The 20,563-nt window shown below is 40.8% G+C and overlaps 1 protein-coding gene across 2 annotated transcripts; it reads left to right on the top strand.

Moving 5' to 3' along the window:
- Positions 1-3,990: 3,990 nt before the first annotated feature.
- Lox (lysyl oxidase) lies at positions 3,991-19,304 on the top strand. Of its 2 annotated transcripts, none has more exons than XM_029472287.2 (7): positions 3,991-4,934; positions 5,269-5,377; positions 6,716-6,853; positions 8,615-8,771; positions 12,045-12,140; positions 12,474-12,589; positions 19,255-19,304. In XM_029472287.2, exons 1-7 carry the CDS (start codon positions 4,322-4,324, stop codon positions 19,271-19,273), a joined length of 1,248 nt encoding a protein of 415 aa, XP_029328147.1. In that variant the 5' UTR covers positions 3,991-4,321; the 3' UTR covers positions 19,274-19,304. The 2 variants fall into 2 exon arrangements, with proteins under 2 accessions (XP_029328147.1, XP_029328148.1); XM_029472288.2 differs by lacking the exon at positions 19,255-19,304 and adding an exon at positions 14,103-17,272 and having other exon boundaries at positions 3,993-4,934.
- Positions 19,305-20,563: the final 1,259 nt, after the last annotated feature.

The raw sequence follows: 20,563 nt of genomic DNA, 5'->3' as shown, positions 1-20,563 counted from the left end.
CTGCCTTTCACCTGGTATGTGTTCTTGATGGCCACCAAGGTGCTGCTTGGAGAACTGGTGTGGCGAGTACAAGCAACTTTCAAGAGAACTTAGGTGAAGTGGGGAAAGACTAACTTTTATTTCTTCTCTTTCTCTCTCTCTCCTCTCTCTCTCCCTCTCTCATTTATTTTTTATTTTTTGGATATTTTCTTTATTTACATTTCAAATGTTTCCCCCTTTCCAGGTCTCCCCTTTGGAAGCCCCCTATCTCATCCCCCCTCTCCCTGCCTCTATGAAGGTGTTCCCCCACCCACCCACTGCCATCCTTCCGCCCTGGCCTTCCTCTACACTGGGACACTGAACACCCTTAGGCCCAAGGGCCTCTCCTCCCACTGATGTCGAACAAGGACATCCTCTGCCACATATGTGGCTGGAGCCATGGGTCCCTCCATGTGTACTCTTTGGTTGGTGGTCCAGTCCCCGGGAGCTCCTAGGGGTCTGGTCTGTTGACACTGTTGCTTCCTCCATGAAGCTGCAAACCCACTCAGCTCCTTCAGTCCCTTCTTCAACTCCTCTATCGGAGACCCCCAAGCTCAGGCCAATAGTTGGCTGTGAGCTTCCTCCTCTGTATTTGTCAGGTTCTGGCAGAGCCACTCAGGAGACAGCCATATTAGGCTCCTGTCAGCAAGCACTTCTAGGAATTCCCTTTTATTTCTTAGTAGAAAATAGAACCTTCCTTTCAAAAAAAAAAAAAAGAAGAATTTGGATGATTTCCTCTTTTATAACATATACCATTGATCTGTCCACAGAAAGCGGGTATCAAATTAGGATCAGCTGTGCATCTTCCCAATGTTAATGAGCTGGGGGCATCTCCATACAGCTACAGTTACTATCATCATTATAATCACTACTGTTATTAGTTGTATTGACTTCGGTGCTGACTGGGAAGAGACTGGTTTGTCTAATTTTGAACACAGAGGTTTGCCACTGAGAAAAGAACACAAGCCATAACTACATAGTCTCACCCCAAGGTTGCAAACACTTTCTATTGTCCTCAATGTGGTGGCCACATGTTTCCTTTCTTTCTTTTCTCCCAGCTAGCTAAGTCTTAAGCAATAGAATTTGGAGGAAATGAAAGAGGGACAAAATGAACTATTTTCTCTTCTCTTATGGCATTTAGAGCATGTGCCATTGGGTGCAAGTTTTGAGTGTATAAGCATGTGTGTGCTTAATAAAGAATGTTTTCATGAAACAGTTTTAAATCTTCTGAAGCAGACTGGGAGAAGATGACCAGCCTCATCTACTATAAAGGATCATGTATACAACTTATTTGTATAGTACACTACCCTGTAAAGTATATATGTGTCCATGAGATACTGTAAAATAAATAACTGTGCAATGGAATGTCACTGATGGAAAATACTTAAAAAGTGAAAAATGTTTTCCATAGGCTTCACCTTGTAGAGACACAAAAAGTTAGCCAATATTTTAAAGTCAAACTCAAGGAATTATTTGTTCAATATTAACGGTCTTAATGAAACCTTGCAGTGAATGAGTTGGAAATAGAGTAAATTTGGTTTTCAAGAACATCAGAGGTTTTTTTTGCAACTTGAAAAAGTACTTTGGCGATGATTTGGGTTCATTCTTAACTCTTACCAAGAACTGAGAACTAAGGAAATAAAATACACATACAGAGAATCATTTTCCCCTCCCCCCTCCCCAAGTACCAGCACTGGAAACAAAGGTAAGTTAACTGAGATTCAGGACACACTTTCTACCCTCCCCATAGGATCTGCTTTGTTCTTATCCTCTGCGTCGACCTCCATAGCAGATGTCTTCCCCCAGAAACCTGTGGTCAAGTAATAACCATCCCAGCCATTCCCTTCTGGAAGATAAACTGCTCATGGGCATATGTGCAGCCTTTTATAGATGAGAGATTATTATAACCAATCTCTTCCTGTTTCTCCTTATAATTTCTTTTGTCTATCCAAATTATATACGTGGTGTTTTTTTTCTTCTTTTTAAGTCTATCTCCTTTACCAGGTCTAGAGAAACCCAGTAGTTAATTGTAAGCCTGGTAGATATCCAGTAAGATGACAACTAGCCTTACCTTAGACATAGCTTTGTTCAGAAAAGAGTTCACTGTGGACTTGCATGAGGGAATTTGTTCTTATAGTTTATCTTCATCATATAAGCAATAGATTTGCCACATATGGACAAAAGTCGGTGTCAAGGAAGGTAGGTGCTCAAGCAAAGGCTCCATTGAACTTGACTCCAAAAGCCAGGTTCCTTACCCTATCACGTGATTTACCTAGCTGAGAGAAGCAGCCCCACCCTCGATGTCAAACAGGATTCTTCCTTGGCAGAAGACAGAAACTGACAATATTAATCCACAAAAGAATGCCCTAGAAAGTCTGAAGGAAAAAGCTAAAGACCCAAGACTTTTCCTAGCAGTGGGAGGAGGAACGTTTTTGATCATGTGACCACCTTAACATTCAGATCCTAGGATGATAGTTTAATTAAGTCTCATGACCAGTTCCTGAATTGAAGAAATCCCATTAATGCCCCATCAGTCTAATCATACTACTAGGGGTCAGGGGTTCCAGGTAGAATTAAAAAAAACAAAAAACAAAACAAAACACAAAACAAGAAAGAAAGAAAGAAAGAAAGAAAGAAAGAAAGAAAGAAAGGAAGGAAGGAAGGAAGGAAGGAAGGAAGGAAGGAAGGAAGGAAGGAAGGAAGGAAGGAAGGAAGAAAAGGGAAAAGGATAGGAAGCAATCAAACCAGCAGATGTCCACCGCTCTACCTCATGGGGTGATCAGTTATGGAAAGACAGAAGCTAAGAGGTGAATATTAAGTGTGTCTAGACCACAGCTCAATGATGGGACCAATAAAATAGGTACTAAAGTCTGACATTGCCTAGTAGTTCAAATCAGACCAATTAGTACTTTTTTTTTCTTTGAATTTGATCCAGAACTTCCCAGACCCTGAGTAGGATGTGAACAGCTGCTCTATTAAGCATCTCTCTCCAGTTGCAGACCATCCTCCTACTCAGCCTCCTGGCCACACCCACTGCCTTCTTTGTACTAAACTCTGAACTCCAAGGCGTTTTCTCTTGCAACACCTTTGTTTAGATTGGAAGACGAATTAAAAGGCTGCTGAATGCTTTATTGAATTTCAATATTTAACATCGGTAATTTGATTTTAAAATGTAAAGTCAAACCTCCTTATTAGGCAAAAAGAAAAAGCAAGAAGTCAGATAAACGGTCTACTTGAAGGAGCCTCTGAGTACTGCCTTGCCCTTCTGGCTCTCTGGTACACAGTAGGGATGAAAGAAATCTTGTCACTTAAAGTGCAAATTGGGCTGGTTCTTTTAAGACAAAAAAAAAAAAAAAGAGTCGGATTTATTCACTTTTTCAACGTAGCAAGCTTTGTTCCCTATAAATTTTCACTTTGGTTATTAAAATATTCACTGTAGGAAACAGATTTGTAACCCATTTCTCATATTACCTACAGCCAGAAAAACAAAATTTGATATCCTGGGGTTTATTCGCTGAGGGCGCTTCCCATAAAAGTGGGGTGAGTGTGTATTGGGAAATTTGTCTGCTTAACTCCTTTATGCATAAGCCTTAGTCACAACCTCCCCCATCCCAGAGCACACAGTTTGGCCCCCATCGCTCTCCCCACCTCCTGCTTCCCGCCTCTCCAGGGTTGGTGACCTAATAGCATTTTTCTTCATGCATATTTTGGCTTGGGCCCATGGCCTGGCTGCCTTCGTCTGTCTGAGTCTTTTGAAATTCCTGCATGTTCGGCCCAGATTAAGTCGAGTGTGTCTCAGGATGTGTGTTCCGTTTTGTTCTTTCCCCTTAACTCTCCCTGTGCAACGTGTCTGGGGAGGAGGGGAGGGGGGCGGAGAGGGGAGGGAGGGGCAGCGTGGAGGAGCTGTCCGCCTTGCACGTTTCCAATCGCATTACGTGAACAAATAGCGGAGGGGCAGCGAGGCCAGAACGGCTTGTGTAACTGCAAACTGGTCAGAAAGTTTAAAATCTCTCCTCCTCCTTCTACTCCAGACTCTGTGCGCTTTCCCAGACCGTCGTGCGCCGCTCCCCGTCGCCTTCCAGGACTGGGAAAGGGGAGAGGAGGACGGTGCCACGTCCGACGGCCGTCTGGGCTGGGGGCAGGGTCTGCCGTTCGCCCTTGGCACGACTCCCTGCGACCCATCCCCGCGCCTCGCCCTCCTCCTCCCTGCTCGGAGAGGTCTCCCTCCTTCGTGGGATCTGAGTCCCGTCTTCCTTTTTCTCCTAGCCACGTCCTCCCGGAGAAGGGACGAGCCGGGAGCACCATGCGTTTTGCCTGGGCTGTGCTCCTCCTGGGGCCGCTGCAACTTTGTCCCCTTCTCCGCTGCGCCCCGCAGACCCCGCGCGAGCCGCCCGCTGCCCCCGGTGCCTGGCGCCAGACAATCCAATGGGAGAACAACGGGCAGGTGTTCAGTCTGCTGAGCCTCGGGGCGCAGTACCAGCCTCAGCGACGCCGCGACCCCAGCGCCACTGCCCGGAGACCCGACGGCGACGCAGTCTCGCAGCCGCGCACACCCATTCTTCTGCTGCGTGACAACCGCACCGCCTCTGCCCGTGCGAGGACGCCAAGCCCGTCTGGGGTCGCCGCGGGTCGTCCCCGGCCCGCCGCCCGCCACTGGTTCCAAGCTGGTTTCTCGCCGTCGGGGGCTCGAGATGGAGCCTCGCGGCGCGCGGCGAACCGGACTGCGTCGCCACAGCCTCCGCAGCTTAGTAATCTGAGGCCACCCAGCCACATAGATCGCATGGTGGGCGACGACCCCTACAATTCCTACAAGTACTCCGACGACAACCCTTATTATAACTACTATGACACATATGAGAGGCCACGGCCCGGGAGCAGGTACCGACCTGGATACGGCACCGGTTACTTCCAGTACGGTAAGCACCCCTAGATCCACGGTAGGTACCGGCCACCCTGGCCGCGGGTCAGTGCTGTCTAGACGTGGCGGCCTGGGCGCGGCGGCGGGATCCGGTCCCGCAGACTCAACAACGCTCCCCCCCAACCCCCAACCCCCAACCCCAGCCTGTCCCGCCAGCTCTGGAATCTGATGGAAACCGCGCTCCTGGCACCAGCAGCTTCCTTTCCCCTTTCCTTCCTAACCCCGACTTTCCCTGTTCTTCCACACACTCAGCCCCACCCTGCAGACTTGGTGGGTGAAAGGTGACAAACAGGGTTCGAGAGTCAGAGGTCATCAGCTTGTCTTATCTTTAGGTCTCCCGGACCTGGTGCCCGACCCCTATTACATCCAGGCTTCCACGTACGTCCAGAAGATGTCTATGTACAACCTGAGATGCGCTGCGGAAGAAAACTGCCTGGCCAGGTATGGATTTCCACAGCCCTGTCTTAGGTTTTGATCCTGGGAATCACTAGTTTTGACTGCTATTCAGCGCAGACAAGGGGTAGGAAGTGGGACAAGGGCTGGGAAGTGGGACGTGACCTCCTGGGCATGCTGACTTGGAGAGAGAGTTAATTTGGAATGTTTTTATGGGTACCGCTTCAGTGAGAGTCGCATACCCGGGGAGGGAGAAGAAAACCCTTATTCTGGTGACTAGGTCTCAGGTTCTTTCCCAAGATACCTATCAGGCATTTACGCCAACTTCTTCCAATAACTTTATATAAAACAGAAGTTCAACAACCAACAACACGGTGGGGAGGGTGTGGGAATGAAGGAAGCACTTATTATTTTCTAATGGTCTAGGGTTGTATTCGTCACGGTGTCCTTCCCCACCCCCATTGGTAAAGAGTACATTCCACGTTTCTTTCAGGCCGTGATTCACTGGGTTGTTTTGGTATAAAAACACAAGCAAGAGTTTTGTTTTCCGTCAGTCCTAAAATAAAATAGCTATTCTGGTCTTGGAATTCTTTGATTCTGCAGCTGGCCACCAGTAGAGGGAGCACAAGATATTTGCATGGTTCTGGTAGTGTGCTAAGTAAAATGGGTCACCAACATACTCTAACACAGATAGACCTATAAAATATTATATATATATATATATATATAGATAGATAGATAGATAGATAGATAGATAGATAGATAGGTAGGTAGGTAGGTAGGTAGGTAGATAGATAGATAGATAGATAGATAGATAGATAGATAGATAGATAGATAGATAGTAGCGTTCCAGGGGTGTTTATATTAACCTTTATTCCGTGTTGACTTTTTACAACAGTCGGGCTAAGGGAAGAAATTCAAGCTGGTTTGTGTTCTTTATGGCATGATCCACACTACTGAGTGCTGAAAGATATTAAAGAAGCGCCCTCAGTTTGGTAGATGTCAAGTATAAAGTTATCTATCTAAATCTAGGTTCTAGTTTTAGAGTAGATATATCGTTATTAATAGATACCTATGAAATTTTTGGTGTGGGATCATTTACTATGGCAATTTTATAGCTTTTAGATTCATAGTCTCTTCTCTATAATCTTTGTAGTATAAATCTTAATCTCAATCTCTCTGGGCTTTTACTGTTATCCATCATTCACTCATTCGCCAGAGAGTTACCATGGGTTTATTCCTCCGGGATTGGACAGGAACTCATGATCCCTTGAGTGGAGAGGCTAGTCGAGGGAGGGGGGGTGCTGGGACCTTGTGATGGTGTTCTTTCTATCGTGTTTTCCATCCATGTTCAGTGGATCTAACGTTTCTTTTCTAAACTCACAGTTCAGCATATAGGGCGGATGTCAGAGACTATGACCACAGGGTACTGCTACGATTTCCGCAAAGAGTGAAGAACCAAGGGACATCGGACTTCTTACCAAGCCGCCCTCGGTACTCCTGGGAGTGGCACAGCTGTCACCAGTAAGCGAATGGGCCTCTCATCTGGGTTGCTCTTAAATTCTTCAGATGGCTATTCATATGTCTTACCTAAAACTAGAGATTTGATCATATTTATATTTAGAACCTTTCCTATGCAGTTTGATGCCATCACAGGATGTTAAACCCTAAGATAGCCTCTTCCCCACTAAATCCCATTATCTTTTCAATTGGAAACTGTAAGTCAGGCTCATTAAAATGATTGAAAGGACAGAGGATGGCTGCCAATAGAATTTACTCTTAGGTTAAAGTCTCTGCTGTAGGCAAGACGATCTGCAGTCAGTTAGCCTTGAAAGGCATTTGATAAAAGCACGACATCTTTTACCCAAAGGATTTAGAGACCATTCTCAGGGAAAGATAGACTTCAGGACCCAATTCACTTGTATCTTTTGAAAGGCCCCCGTCAGCCCCAGAGTGGTTGCCCTACCCTTTCTAAATGTAATGGCTTTCATTTTTAAATTACATGTGGTTATTCCATCACTTGCCTAGGTAATGTGGTCAAGTAGCCAATGCCAGGAAATCATGATGTGTGGTCTCCCACTTACAGAAATTCAAGCCCAAATTCTCATTGTAGCTCCTCCCCCACAAGAGAAGAGGAAGCGCTCAGAGCCTTCTGTTTAAGGAATAGAGAAAAGTGAACTGTAGCCACATAATTTACATATTAAAATAGAAATATTTTATTTTGAAATAAAAGCCTGTGCTACTTAAATAATAGTGATAGATGGCAATGCTGCTGCTTCTCCTTCACATTTCCAAAGAGGTTTTATGAATGTTGCAACTCCAGTTTTTAGTACCTCAGAGCAACCCCTCCAGAGTATAGTTCCTTGTTGGAAATCATCAGCACGTCACCAATATCAGCAGTGGCAGCCAGAGAAATACACTAGAAACTGCACAGGTTACAAGGACATATAATCGATTGTTTATATCTAATGTTCAAACATAAAACCTATATAAAGGAATCGATACCACAGTGTCTTTACCATCTAGTAAAGTTAAAAACCTCACAATGTTCTTTTAAAAGCATGTGGCATGAATATCTCTTTAAGAAGATAAATTTGGGAGCCAGGCATGGTGGCGCACGCCTTTAGTTCCATCACTTGGGTGGCAGAGGCAGGCAGATCTCTGAGTTCAAGAGTCTACAGAGTGAGTTGCAGGACAGCCAGAGCTACAAAGTTTCAAGAGGAAATTTATAATTATATATATATATGTATATGTATACATATATATGTATACATACACACACACACATATATATATATGGAGTGGACAAAGTTTCGAGAGGAAATATATACACATATGTATATATATATATATACATATACATACATACATATATATACATGTATATATATGTGTATGTATATATATATATATATATATATATACATATATATATTTGGGTTGGAATGATGGCTCTACAAGAGCACTTGGAGAGGACCCAGGTTCAATTCCCTGTATCCACATGATGGTTCACAAATGTCCAGTTCCAAGGGATTAGAAGCCCTCTTCTAACTTCCTCTGGCACTAGGCAGGAAACTGGTGCACATACATACTACTTATAGACAAAACATTCATACACATAAAATAAATCAATCTAAAAAAAATAAAAACAAGAAGATGAATTTATCCTGTTTTAATTTGTGAGCACGGCACCATTTAATTTATGAGACAAGGAAGTTATTTAGCATCCTCATTGCTTTGTCTATGTGCCACTGACTGCTGTTTCTTTGTTGTGTGGGACATTAGACATTACCACAGCATGGACGAATTCAGCCACTATGACCTGCTTGATGCCAACACACAGAGGAGAGTGGCTGAAGGCCACAAAGCAAGCTTCTGTCTGGAGGACACGTCCTGTGACTATGGGTACCACAGGCGCTTTGCGTGCACTGCACACACACAGGTAGGCTGGTCCCCTGACCTCCGGAGCCCACAGACCTCCAGGGAAGTGACAACAAATCAGTTACTGTTTTCTTTCTTTCCCCTCTTCTTTTTTTTTTAATATTTTGTTTCATTTTAAGGTTACCTTATCAACATGGGATACTTCAGATTGGGAAAAGGGAGATGACTGGGTGGTGCAGATTGCTTTTAAAGTGTTTCCAGCTGTACATGTAACCCCTGCTGGAGATCACAGGAGGGCAATGTGGATCCTTGCTACATAACACAATGAAAAGTAGTTAACTTTCTGAATACACATGAGTGACTTACAACATCTGCCTTCATTCTGTGTTCTTCAATTAGCTATAATAACTGTTGGCAATGTACGTCTGTTTTCTCACCTGCAAGTCCATTTTGTTTTCCATTTTCATGCTTAATATGGAATAGTGCCTAAAGTTAGAACAAAGAGTTGAAGCCAGGTTATTAAAAATACTTTAAACAGCATCACTTTTAATAATGCAAGTCAGAGCAGAAAGACACATTTCTTATTCCACACATGTATATTTAAACCTCCGGTGTAATTAATGTCAGATGTCCTTTGGATAGATTTGTTTTTAATAGTGCTGAGTTGAGCGCTATTGTATGTCTTAGAATTGGAAAATGTGGGTCAGTTAAAAACTATGTCAGTATTTCCATCCACAACCCTAATTTGTAAAAGGACATTATAATTTTACTCCAGGCCAGCTCTTGGCAAGTAGTTCCTGAATGTACATTACCCAGGGCACACAGACCTCAGGGGCTGTCATCTTGGGAAGCAGATTCCAGTACTGTGGCCAGAAGCTTTTTGGTGACCTACATGTGGTGACCATTCTTCTGTCCTCTGGGCTTAGCTCATCAAAGTGGTTAGACAGGGAAACAGTTATATTTAACATAGGTTGGGAGGGGCAGGACATATGCTTTAAGTGAAAAATGTAACACACCCATATATTAAGCATATACCCTTGCAGAGATTGCCTTCTCATTCAGTGATCACCCCAAGAGGACCTGGAACATGCATTTCCCTATTCTTAAAATGACACACGTTAATCATCTCTAAGCTAGAACACTTGCATTGGGGGAGCGGGAGGGTGCATATTTCAGCCACAGAGGCAGAGGCACCCCTATTCACTTGTGTAATCTCACTTTTTTTTTAATGTGGTAGCCTTCTTGTTTATCCTTTCCTGTGCATGCCTTAAAATGTTTTCACTAGGTCTTGCATTGTAAGTGATTTACGTATTTGTGTTTTTTAATAGTCTTTTGAACAGACTTCATTTATAGAAAAAACATTCACATAGGCCCCTAATATTGACTTTTATTAGTTTTGTTATACTAGTACCATCTTCCTTAAATGTATATAAACATCTAACTAGGTATAACTTCTGAATATATTGTATATTTAACCATGTATTTTAAGATCACAAATTTACATACAGAATATATGCACAATTTAAAAATAGTTACATCACACTCAATGACCAAATGTTGCAGACAGGTAATTTTTATTGAAACCAAAGAACACATTTAGATAATCTTCAATGAAGTTCTATTTTCAATTTATTTTCACATTGGACTTCGAATACATGAAATGTCTATTTGCTTAATGGCCTTGGCAGCTTCAGGCATTTGCTTGTTAGTTCAAATAAGCAAAGCTCAAAATTCACATTTTCTGCCAGCTGGTGAATCATAAAGTAATAGTGTCAGCTAGAAGTTTGTGTATGTGTGCCCACGCACACACAGGCTCGTGCATATGCGCTCACACACACACTAGTCACCTAGCATTTGGGACAATAGGTGTAGGTCAACAACAGCGTTTTGCAAACACTTTAATTGCCAGTGGCATTATTTATACCTGTCTGCAATGGATATCTAATCCAGTGCACAATTTAGAGTCCTGTGTGAGATAGTGGTAATGATTGTGACACCAGCAGGTACTACTTACTTACTGAGTGCCTAAGGTGACACAATCAGAGAAGGATGTGGTGGAGCCTTAAAGTTCTTTCTTTTGTATTTCATGTTCAACACATAAAATGAGAGCCGGTAAAGCTGGGAATCTAGGCGATTATGGCTCTTGCTCCTGTGGTTAAGTAATGTTGGGTTGGCCTGTCTATGTTGTCCTGTGCTATGGACAGCAGCATCTCTTACTCTTCCCAAATCCAGCTGCAGCCAAACCCACATCACTAAAGCACATCGAGATTTCTGTTTTTGTTATCTTTGTTGACCAAGATGACCTTAAGCATCAAAGCAAACTCAAGTGACAGTTTTAAATGACACTGCTAAGTTCGAACGATTGTCACATACGCTTCTTAATCAATTTTGGATTATCAGAATGGAAATGTTACAGTTAAAAGTTCTCACATGGAAATAAGAAAATGCCCATGCCCCAACGGAAGGAAATTTCTGCAGACTAGTGATAGCAAGAAGCATATGTATGTTCTTGGCATTTTTCTCCTGGCAGCCTTGTGAGACACCCATTGACTTGCTGGTGGGAATGTCTTAGCAAGTGGACGGATATGGCTTTGACCAGTTTGGGCATAAATCCGTCCTTCTGACTCCACAAAGATCTCACTGATTATTTGAGAGAGGGAGTGTGATAGTTAAGAAAAGGTATTCTGGACCTTGTTTATATAATCCTGAAACAAGCTCAGTCGCTGCTCAGCTGTTTGCCCCTGAATCAGTCGTTTGATCTTAGCATGCCTTGGGTTTCTCATCCATAAAATGGAGATAGAAACACACCTGACCCCTGGAGTTGTGAGAACTGACTATATATGGTTTTGGTTAATAATAAATGTTAGCTATTCAAGGATGCAATTAGACTGTACCTGTCCTTAAGGGGTTTATATAATATGATTTTAATATAAAGCAGAAGAGGATAGATGCTACAAAGCTACACAAGACAAAATATCGTTGTCATCCAGAACATAGGAAGATCACTGCAGGGAATCTCACTAACAGGACACTGCAAATGAATTACTGCGAGGCATTTCTTCCTGATATGTTTGCTACTTTTGAATGGTGCTGGAGGCCCAATTTGTTGCTTAGGACTATTTTCCATTGGTGACTTTAGAAGTAGGGCACATTTCTTTATGTTCCAACCTTGCAGCTTTTGAATAACTAGATATTATAAGACCGGCTAATGTGTGTTCTGGTTTTTGTGTCCAATTCTTGTAGGTACTAACTCAAGGTTTTATTGATAGATAATATCATATAAGCAGTCTGGTCACATCCTATAATTTAATTTTGAAGTGTTTTCTGATTTCAGGGATTGAGTCCTGGATGTTATGACACCTATGCAGCAGACATAGACTGCCAGTGGATTGATATTACAGATGTACAACCTGGAAACTACATTCTAAAGGTAGGGGCTTTGAAGATGTGTAATTTACCACCACTCTCTTTTTCTGGATTCAAATATTAAATAACCATGTGCTTGAAAGTACTTAAACAACTTTCAGAACAATTGTTAAGCAATCTACGTTATGATTTTTTAAAGAACTTAGGGAGATCTACACAACTTCCTTTTGTAATATCTCCAGTATGTTTAACTACCTTCTTCACCTAAACTCCTTTCCTTGCTTGATGTAGCTGAGTCCTTTGTTAGTAATTTCACTGTAGCATTATAGAAATAGGAGGGAATAACAGTATCCATTAAGTATAAAATCTTTCACATGGTGCTATTTTTCTTGTTCAGGTCAGTGTAAACCCCAGCTACCTGGTGCCTGAATCAGACTACAGTAACAATGTTGTACGCTGTGACATTCGCTACACAGGACATCATGCCTACGCCTCAGGCTGCACAATTTCACCGTGAGTATTATTTGGCAAGCCAAATGATATTCTTTTCTTTCTTTCTTTCTTTCTTTCAATCTTTCTTTCTTTCTTTCTTTCTTTCTTTCTTTCTTTCTTTCTTTCTTTCTTTCTTCCTTCCTTCCTTCCTTCCTTCCTTCCTTCCTTCCTTCCTTCCTTTCCTTCCTTCCTTCCTTTCTTTCTTTCTTTCTTTCTTACAAGGAGGTTTGTACTTGATTTTTAACAAGCAGTATTGATCAGATGGAAATATAACGTTAACCAAAGTTAATTATTCTTAATGAAATAAATATCCTGCTTAATCTATGAGTGAGAAAAAGAAATGCTCAGAAGAGGAAAAGCCCTCACCTGGAGGGCAATCATACTTGCCTCTTACTCTGACTTTCACCTCCAAGTTCCATAGAAAGTGTTCCTTAAACCACTACTGGAGAGTGCCTTTAGAACAGCATGTGAGTTTAGCCTTGAGGGATCTCAAGTACAAAAAGTACAAAAGCATTGTAGGGGTCAGATTCGTGGGCAACTGCAGGGTAGGAGTAAGTTGCAGGAAGTGTTTGCAAAGGCTGTTTTCAGTTGGGTTTGTCAGCTGTGCTCTGATCAACAGAACAACTGAAAAGCAAACTAAGAATTTTGAGTTTCTCTCCAAAGACCATGAAAAATCTGACATTTTTTGAGCAGGAGTGTAGTGCATCTGAAGCTATGTGGATAGCCTGATGGCCACCTGTGTGTGACCTCATGCTGCCATTACACCATCCCCCCCAACCTCTAATGACATGTCACTGTTAGTTTAGTACTGATTGTTTTGCATGCCAGCTAGATACTTGAAACCATTCTGGTGATGTAAAATCTACCCAATAATTTGGTGTGTTCCATTCCTGGAGTCTCTGCCCCTCAGTCTTCCCAGATGTCTCAGGCCTTTTCCACCTCTGCAATGCTTTCTCCTCACAGACCTTTCTAGTTAATGATTTGCACCCAAATGGATTCTTCCTTGCATGATGACCAATGATCATGATTGGTCATGATTTCAACATAAAGATACCTACTTCTGTCTCTGTTCCTATCTCTGCCCATTAATGTGTCATTCTGGACCCAAAAAACCATGGAGACAGAGAAGGGAAAATGCAAGATGGTGCAGAGGCCATGACTGTGCCTCCTGGCAGATGTATCACTCTTGTTCCGTAGAATGAGCTTGCCGGTTTGGTTGCTGGATCCCTGAGTCCTGCTTGACTTTTTCTCGTTTCAATTTTATTTTTATTTATTTACTTACTTATTTGGTTGTTTTGCTTTTTAAACAATCAGACTGTGGACATCAGGCGTGTTCTTCATATTATTGGCATATTCCTTGCCTATGATCACTGTTAGATCACGTTCTAATAGTAATTTTACAAGGTGATAGTTGCTGGGGCAGAGAGACATTACTCCACCAAGTTTTGAAAAGGCCTACTAAAATGTTATTTGTTGTGCGCACTCATGATATTATCCTGCTGATAACCTGTTCCATTGTGTTTTCTTAACCTAGGTATTAGAAAGAAGCCCAGTTCCCAGTGGATAAAGCAGTTCCTGGTGTTTGGACATATGAAAACCATAGATTAGCTTAAGTAGGAAGGACTTACATATTTTAAAAGACAAACAGTAAACAACAAAGGAGGTTTTGTTTGGACTCTTTCACAACAAATGACATAACTGGATTTTGAGTGTTTAAATCAACAATATTTGGCAAATTTTAAATCCTTACTCATGTTATTTTGTGAATTAGCAGTGTTTCAATTCTGTGGGTGCATAGTGGGCTCTTTCAAAGAACTCTGAACTTCTTATGTTCTTTTGAAATTATAGTGCAAATGGGAAATTGATATTTTAATGAGTGAGCCACAATTTGAACGGATTCTTTTCTAAAGTGCTGAAACCAGTGAAACAATGATGATGAGCCTATATTTGCCTCAACTTAGATTAATTTTTTAAAAAGGTGTTCCTATTGTGTAAACAGAAATGGATACACTTGGTGCTGAGGAAGGGCCAAACATCTAACTATTGTTGTCATGAAGTATAATCAGAGAGATGGCGATATATGTATTCAGATAGTTACATCCCTATATCAAATTATGTTTACATTTTAGAGTTACTAGACAATTTCCTTTCTGTTAATTGCTTAATTTCACTCTGACTTGAGTCAACTTGTTTTGGAATGAATTAGAAAATTCCAAGATCCTGTTTGATACTTGTTGCTATTCGATCCCACGCTGCTTAGTTTTTCTGTGGGCAAAAATGTCTAATGTGACAGTCAGCACATCCCCCATTGTGAGGTTTCACAGCATAGGAAAATCATTCCGATGACCGACAGGTGTGATCAATGGAGAGCTAACATGCCCTGCAGCATATTTTACTGTTAGCCAGAATTAAGTCACTGCTGACACAGCAATTATACAAGGAATCTCTAACATCACAATCATCTTTCAAATACTGTCAAAAGAAAAATACTGGAAAACCTTTTTAGATTTTTTTCAACTCTACTACACTTCTGAAATGTTCAGCTATTAAGGGGAATGTTGAATTTATATATATATATATAAAACCATCCGTAAAAGATGACCTACTGGGTGCAATGCAGGGCCATCATCTTAGACTCTTCAGGAGTTGGGTATATACGTTTTTGTGTATTTACAAAATACAACCCAAATTAGCGAAGCACATAGCATTGTATACTTGAGAGGTTGGCGAACAAGAGGGAAGCAGGTCCTTCCTGCAAAAAAACAAGGACCATGCACCACAACGAGACTGCTGTGACCTTACTTAAAACTGTGAAACTGTGTGCAGCAGTGGGATTTGGAGACTCTTACATTCAGAAGGTGCAGAAAGAAATCAAGTTAGACTTTTGAATTCCTGGTGCTTGCGCCGAAGTCGTACTTCATTTACCAGCATTAAAATCTCAAGTAAGGCATCTCCCGTGCTAGAACGTGTCAGGTAGACCTTTCTAAGTGAGCTGGAATCCTAACTCACGTGTCATAGACTTGTAAGTGCAACAGTCTCTAATCATCACGCTGTAGACTCATTGCTGCAGAGCAAGTGGGAGGGGCCAGAGATGGGCAGTCGCCAGGGGTGGATAGCGCGGTACACGTAATTCTCATCCGCCTGAAAGCACACTTACCCATAAGCAAATGCAGGCAGAACTTTGATTGAGCTGGTTTCTGATCGACAGGATTGCTTCTTTGATGTACCTCTTTGCCCTAGCTAGCATCTCAGTTTTGATACTGTAGAACGATCCTTTCAAATTATAATCATTCTGATAGAGGTATTTTAATATACATGCTTTTAAAAACAAAACAAAAAACTACTGTCAGTATGAATACTGAGCCAGACTGGCATATATAGATTTAACATCTCGTCCTACTAAGATTCTTAACTGTATAAAAATAATATGGCTTTTAGATATATAGGATAATAATTTCAATGAGACCCTTATCTCTTTATTGAACATTATTTTAGGAACAGTAAAAGCCACGCACTTACCTGCTACCCATTGGAAAATTAAAATGACTGTCCCCAACCTAAGTAAATACGAAAATTAGGCTTGCCTTATTTCGTCTTTAACTGCTAAAAGTATGTCTATAGAACTTAAAATTTAAGCACTACTAGTTGTCATGGCCATATTTTATTTTCCAAAAATTAAGTTAAAAGTCATTAATGTCATTAATTATATACATGTATGTATTTCTAATAATTAAAATACCTTTCAAATCCATGGAATGTCTGGCTTTTAAATGTAATTTGACCTTTTTGTTTGATTTTTTTTTCACTGAAGTAGCTATTTATTTGTAAACATTTCTTTCCTTTCCACGATTTAAAAACACTTCCAATTGACTTTAAATCCTGACTTGCCACTTTGTATTTTTGACCTTTGAGCGTCTGTTCTCCGTTTAATTGGTGTAGAATAATGATTTAAAAAAAAAATCCCAAGCTAGTCTAACCAAACTCTAAGTTTTTAAAAAAGTACTAAGTGAGAATGACACAAAGATCATCAAAGATTGTCTTTACACTAACAACGGCCGTGAAGAAATGGAAGACAGCATAGTTAAGTCTACTCTTTACCATCTGAGTTGTATCATGACATGGAGACTGCAGACTCCATCTTCAGTGGGACCGTGGGCTAGCTTTCCTAGTCCCAGGAAATTTTCTTCACATTTTATATAACTATTTAATTACAAGTTCCATCGAATTATTCGCTAGGCACTCTTTGTAACAGTAGTGTGTTGCTCTTTAAAATATTAATGTTAGACACATGTGTGGACATCATTCCCTGTGTTCATTTTCTCCCCATTGATCATTAGTCTTCAACAGGTTTTATGAAAATACTGAGCCCTTAGTCATGAACTACTTTAGAAATAATTTTGCTAACAATATATTAAGTAATAAAATTACCCACTTTATGTATGCTTCATTTTTAAATTCACATAGACAATATATATTTTTTTAAATCAACGGTTTAAATTTTATTCCCAGCTACCCAACGTCCTAGCCAACTTTTGAACACAGATTTTGTTAGCCTTCAAGTTTAAACGGTGCTGAATTGTCTTAACTTGAATGTAAAAATGGATTAAGGCTTAGCTCATGGAATACACACATTTAATATATGACTGCTTGCTGCGTAGTAGGGGACATGTCATTTGGTGTTAAATTGTCTAAAATAAAGTTCAGTTTCTCCCAGTTTTTTTTTTTCGGTTGTTATTTGTAAACACACTTATAACTTGTTGAAGGAGCTTTGATTTTCAGTGTCCAGACACAGGCTTTGTAGTGCCTTCTCACACCCTGTTTATCATATGCTGTAACTGCACGACTACATAAAAATGCCTTGAGTAAATGATTTCAGCTTCTAACATGGTTGTTTGCTGCTACCTACAAAAGAACAAACTGAATTTCATTTAGGCTAAAATATTATAGTCATGTATATGGCTGATATTCTTGTTTAAGTGTCTTTTTATAGTAAATTTTATATTTGAAATTATCATATAACTACATAGTTTCCCCTTTCCCTTTCTATCCTCCAACCCATCCCTCACTCTCTCTTAAATTCATGGTCTTTTTTTCTTTAATTATTGTTAGTGTTATACACACACACACACACACACACACACACACACACACACACACTCCTAAATATGTAAATAAAACCCTCTTAGTCCATATGATGTTACCTGTATGTATATAATCTCAGAGCAGACCACTTGGTATTGGCTAACCAGTTTGGGAGCTTTTCCCTGTGGAAGACCATGTCTCCACTCTCAGCATTCCCCAGCTGCTCTTTCTCTAGGATTTGGCCTCCACAAGCATCACCCCTTCCATGTTTGCATGTCCATTGGTGTCAGCATTGTTTAATTCTTGCTTTGGCAGCCATGTTGATAAAGCTTAATGGGTGTGGCATCTCTAACATTTCTAGGAGACACAATCTTTTGTTTTTTGTTTTGTTTTGTTTTGTTTTGTTTTGTTTTGTTTTGTTTTGTTTTGTTTTTCAAGACAGGTTTTCTCTGTGTATCCCTGGCTGTCCTGGAACTCACTTTGTAGACCAGGCTCGCCTTGAACTCAGAAATCCTTTGCCTCCCAAGTGCTGGGATTAAAGGCGTGCGCCACCATGCCCCATTTAGGAGACACAAACTTAAAAAACTCCACATTCCTTTGACTGGCTCTTACAGTCTTTCCAATCCCTCTCCCACAGTGATCCCTAAGCCTTAGGTATTGTAGAAATTGTGCTGTAGATGTATCATTTGTGACTGGGAACCACAGGATCTCTTGTTCTCTGCATTTGGTCAGTGGTGGTTTTCTGTAATGGTCTTCATCTGATGCAAAGAGAAGTTTACTCTTTTATGGCCAAGAACTATACTTAGGTGTGGGTATAAGGATAAATATTTACCATGTAGTTAAAAAATGTGCTGGTTTGGTAAAACGACAGGTATGACTCTTCAAGATTCATGACTCCACTAGTCTCATGTAGTTAGCTAGGTTTCCAGTACAAGAAGTGGTTCCCTTCATGTTGAGTGGGAGCTAATGATTACTGCCAAGTAACCTTACGGTTATTATGCCACGATGCTTGTTGTAGTTCATAGCCATGATAGCTGGGTTAGTATGTTCCTCCCTTGGAAGCTTGCATGGTACCTTCTGCTCCATAAAAGCTAGTTCTCAGAAAGGGAGCTTCAGGTCAATTCCAAGTCTGTAGAGAGCCGAGGAAGTCACAGAAGGAGAGTTTGTAGGTAGCAAAGGTTGGCCTATGAGGTTTAAGAGTAGACAATGTCTCTATAACACTAAGCACAAGTTCAAGAAAGTAATGGTGTATAAGAGGTGGTACCTTATAAAGCACACTAAAGCTAGCTGATGTAAGGCATTAAAGTAATGATACAGTTTCCATCTAGACAAAAATAAATAAATAAATAACCTTATACCATCTAGCATTTTATGAGGCAGAGGTAAGGGAATTAAATGCCTGGCTTAAAAACTCCAAAGCACAGATGATGCTCTTGTGATAAGGGTAATTCAGCTGTCAACTTAAAGTTGAAACATTTACCTATGTACCCTCACCATTCTGAAAATCTCAGATCCTTATACTCCATAAGTGGACCAATAAGCCCTAGGAAGCAGCACATCTGTTTGAAATATGACTTACCTAATATCTTCAATTCACTTTGCAGAGCTAGTTCTCAGAAATGAGAATTCCCACAAAAATGCCACTCCCCACCAGCAACACACCAAGTGCTGTGATGATAATATTCAATGAGGTGCACTGAACTTGTCTTTGTGCTTGTGAGCACATTATACATCCTGCAGCTCATGGATCAGGAAGAGTTTTAATGTTTAAGTACCACCATTTAAGCAACATTTCTGAAGCGTTCATTGCTATAGACATTGAGTCATCTGACGGCCCTGTACAAAATGACAGGCTTGTGAAAAAGTTTCAACATCCTAGATACATTAAGGGCATTTGTGAGGAGAAGGTCAAAATAATCCCAACCTAAGGACAGGAGAGGTCAAAATAACCTCAGCAGGATTCTGGATGAAGTTGATTGCAATCTTCTTGGGTGATTCCCAAGAACTCAAGGCTTCATTGAAAGCACAACTGCAGATGTAGGAATCGCAAGAAGCAGAATTGGAAGAGATGCCTGGAGATGTGACTACATTGGAGGAGACATTAACAGATGAGGAGAATGGATGGATGGTGGAAGATGGTAGGCATCTTGGAGTAATGTTTTATTCTAGTGAGGATGCTGGGAACATTGTTGAAATGGCAACAAAGAATAAACTCGATTGAAAAAAGTGGCATCAGATATAATTCCAGTGTTTGTGAATGGTCATATAATGGGTGAGATGCTATGAAATAGCATTGTATGTTACAGAAAAATCATTCATAAACCCGAGTCAGGCTATACGTCACTGATGCCTTATTTTAAATAATCTCTACCATCAGCTTCGTCTTCAGCAGTCTCCACTGTGATCAATCAGCAACTACCATCATGGACCTTCCACTATGAAGTATTATTTCCAGCCCATTCAAAGCTAAAAAATGTTAGGATCATTTTCTGCAATAAAGCATTTTAAAATTTAAGTTATGTGTACTTTAGACTCATAGACTATAGCTTATATAAGATAGTTCCTTTTTAAAGATAGTTTCTATATGCATTGAGAAACCAAGATACGTGACTCACACCTGATGGTGGTACTTGCTCTATTGTAGTGGTCAGAAACAAAAGTACACCTCCTCTCAGGCGTGCATGCCCCTAGTACATACTACAATGTGAATGCTGTATACATAGCAGTTGTGATGCAGTATGTAGGGAATCATGACAAGAAGATTATGTTGTACCAATTCAGTACAGACTCATTTATTTTCCATTTGAATTCTGTTGAGTGTGGGCATGTAGAGCATGCCAGTATGGAAATTTCAGTTTCACAAGGTCCCAGACTCAAAAGGAATTTCTTAACAAACCACATCTGGCACATGTT

This window comes from Mus caroli, unplaced genomic scaffold, assembly GCF_978045245.1.
Source record: "Mus caroli unplaced genomic scaffold, Mus_caroli_1 scaffold_19, whole genome shotgun sequence".
In the NCBI taxonomy this organism is placed as follows: Eukaryota; Metazoa; Chordata; class Mammalia; order Rodentia; family Muridae; genus Mus; species Mus caroli.
This window is presented reverse-complemented; position numbering and strand designations above follow the sequence as displayed.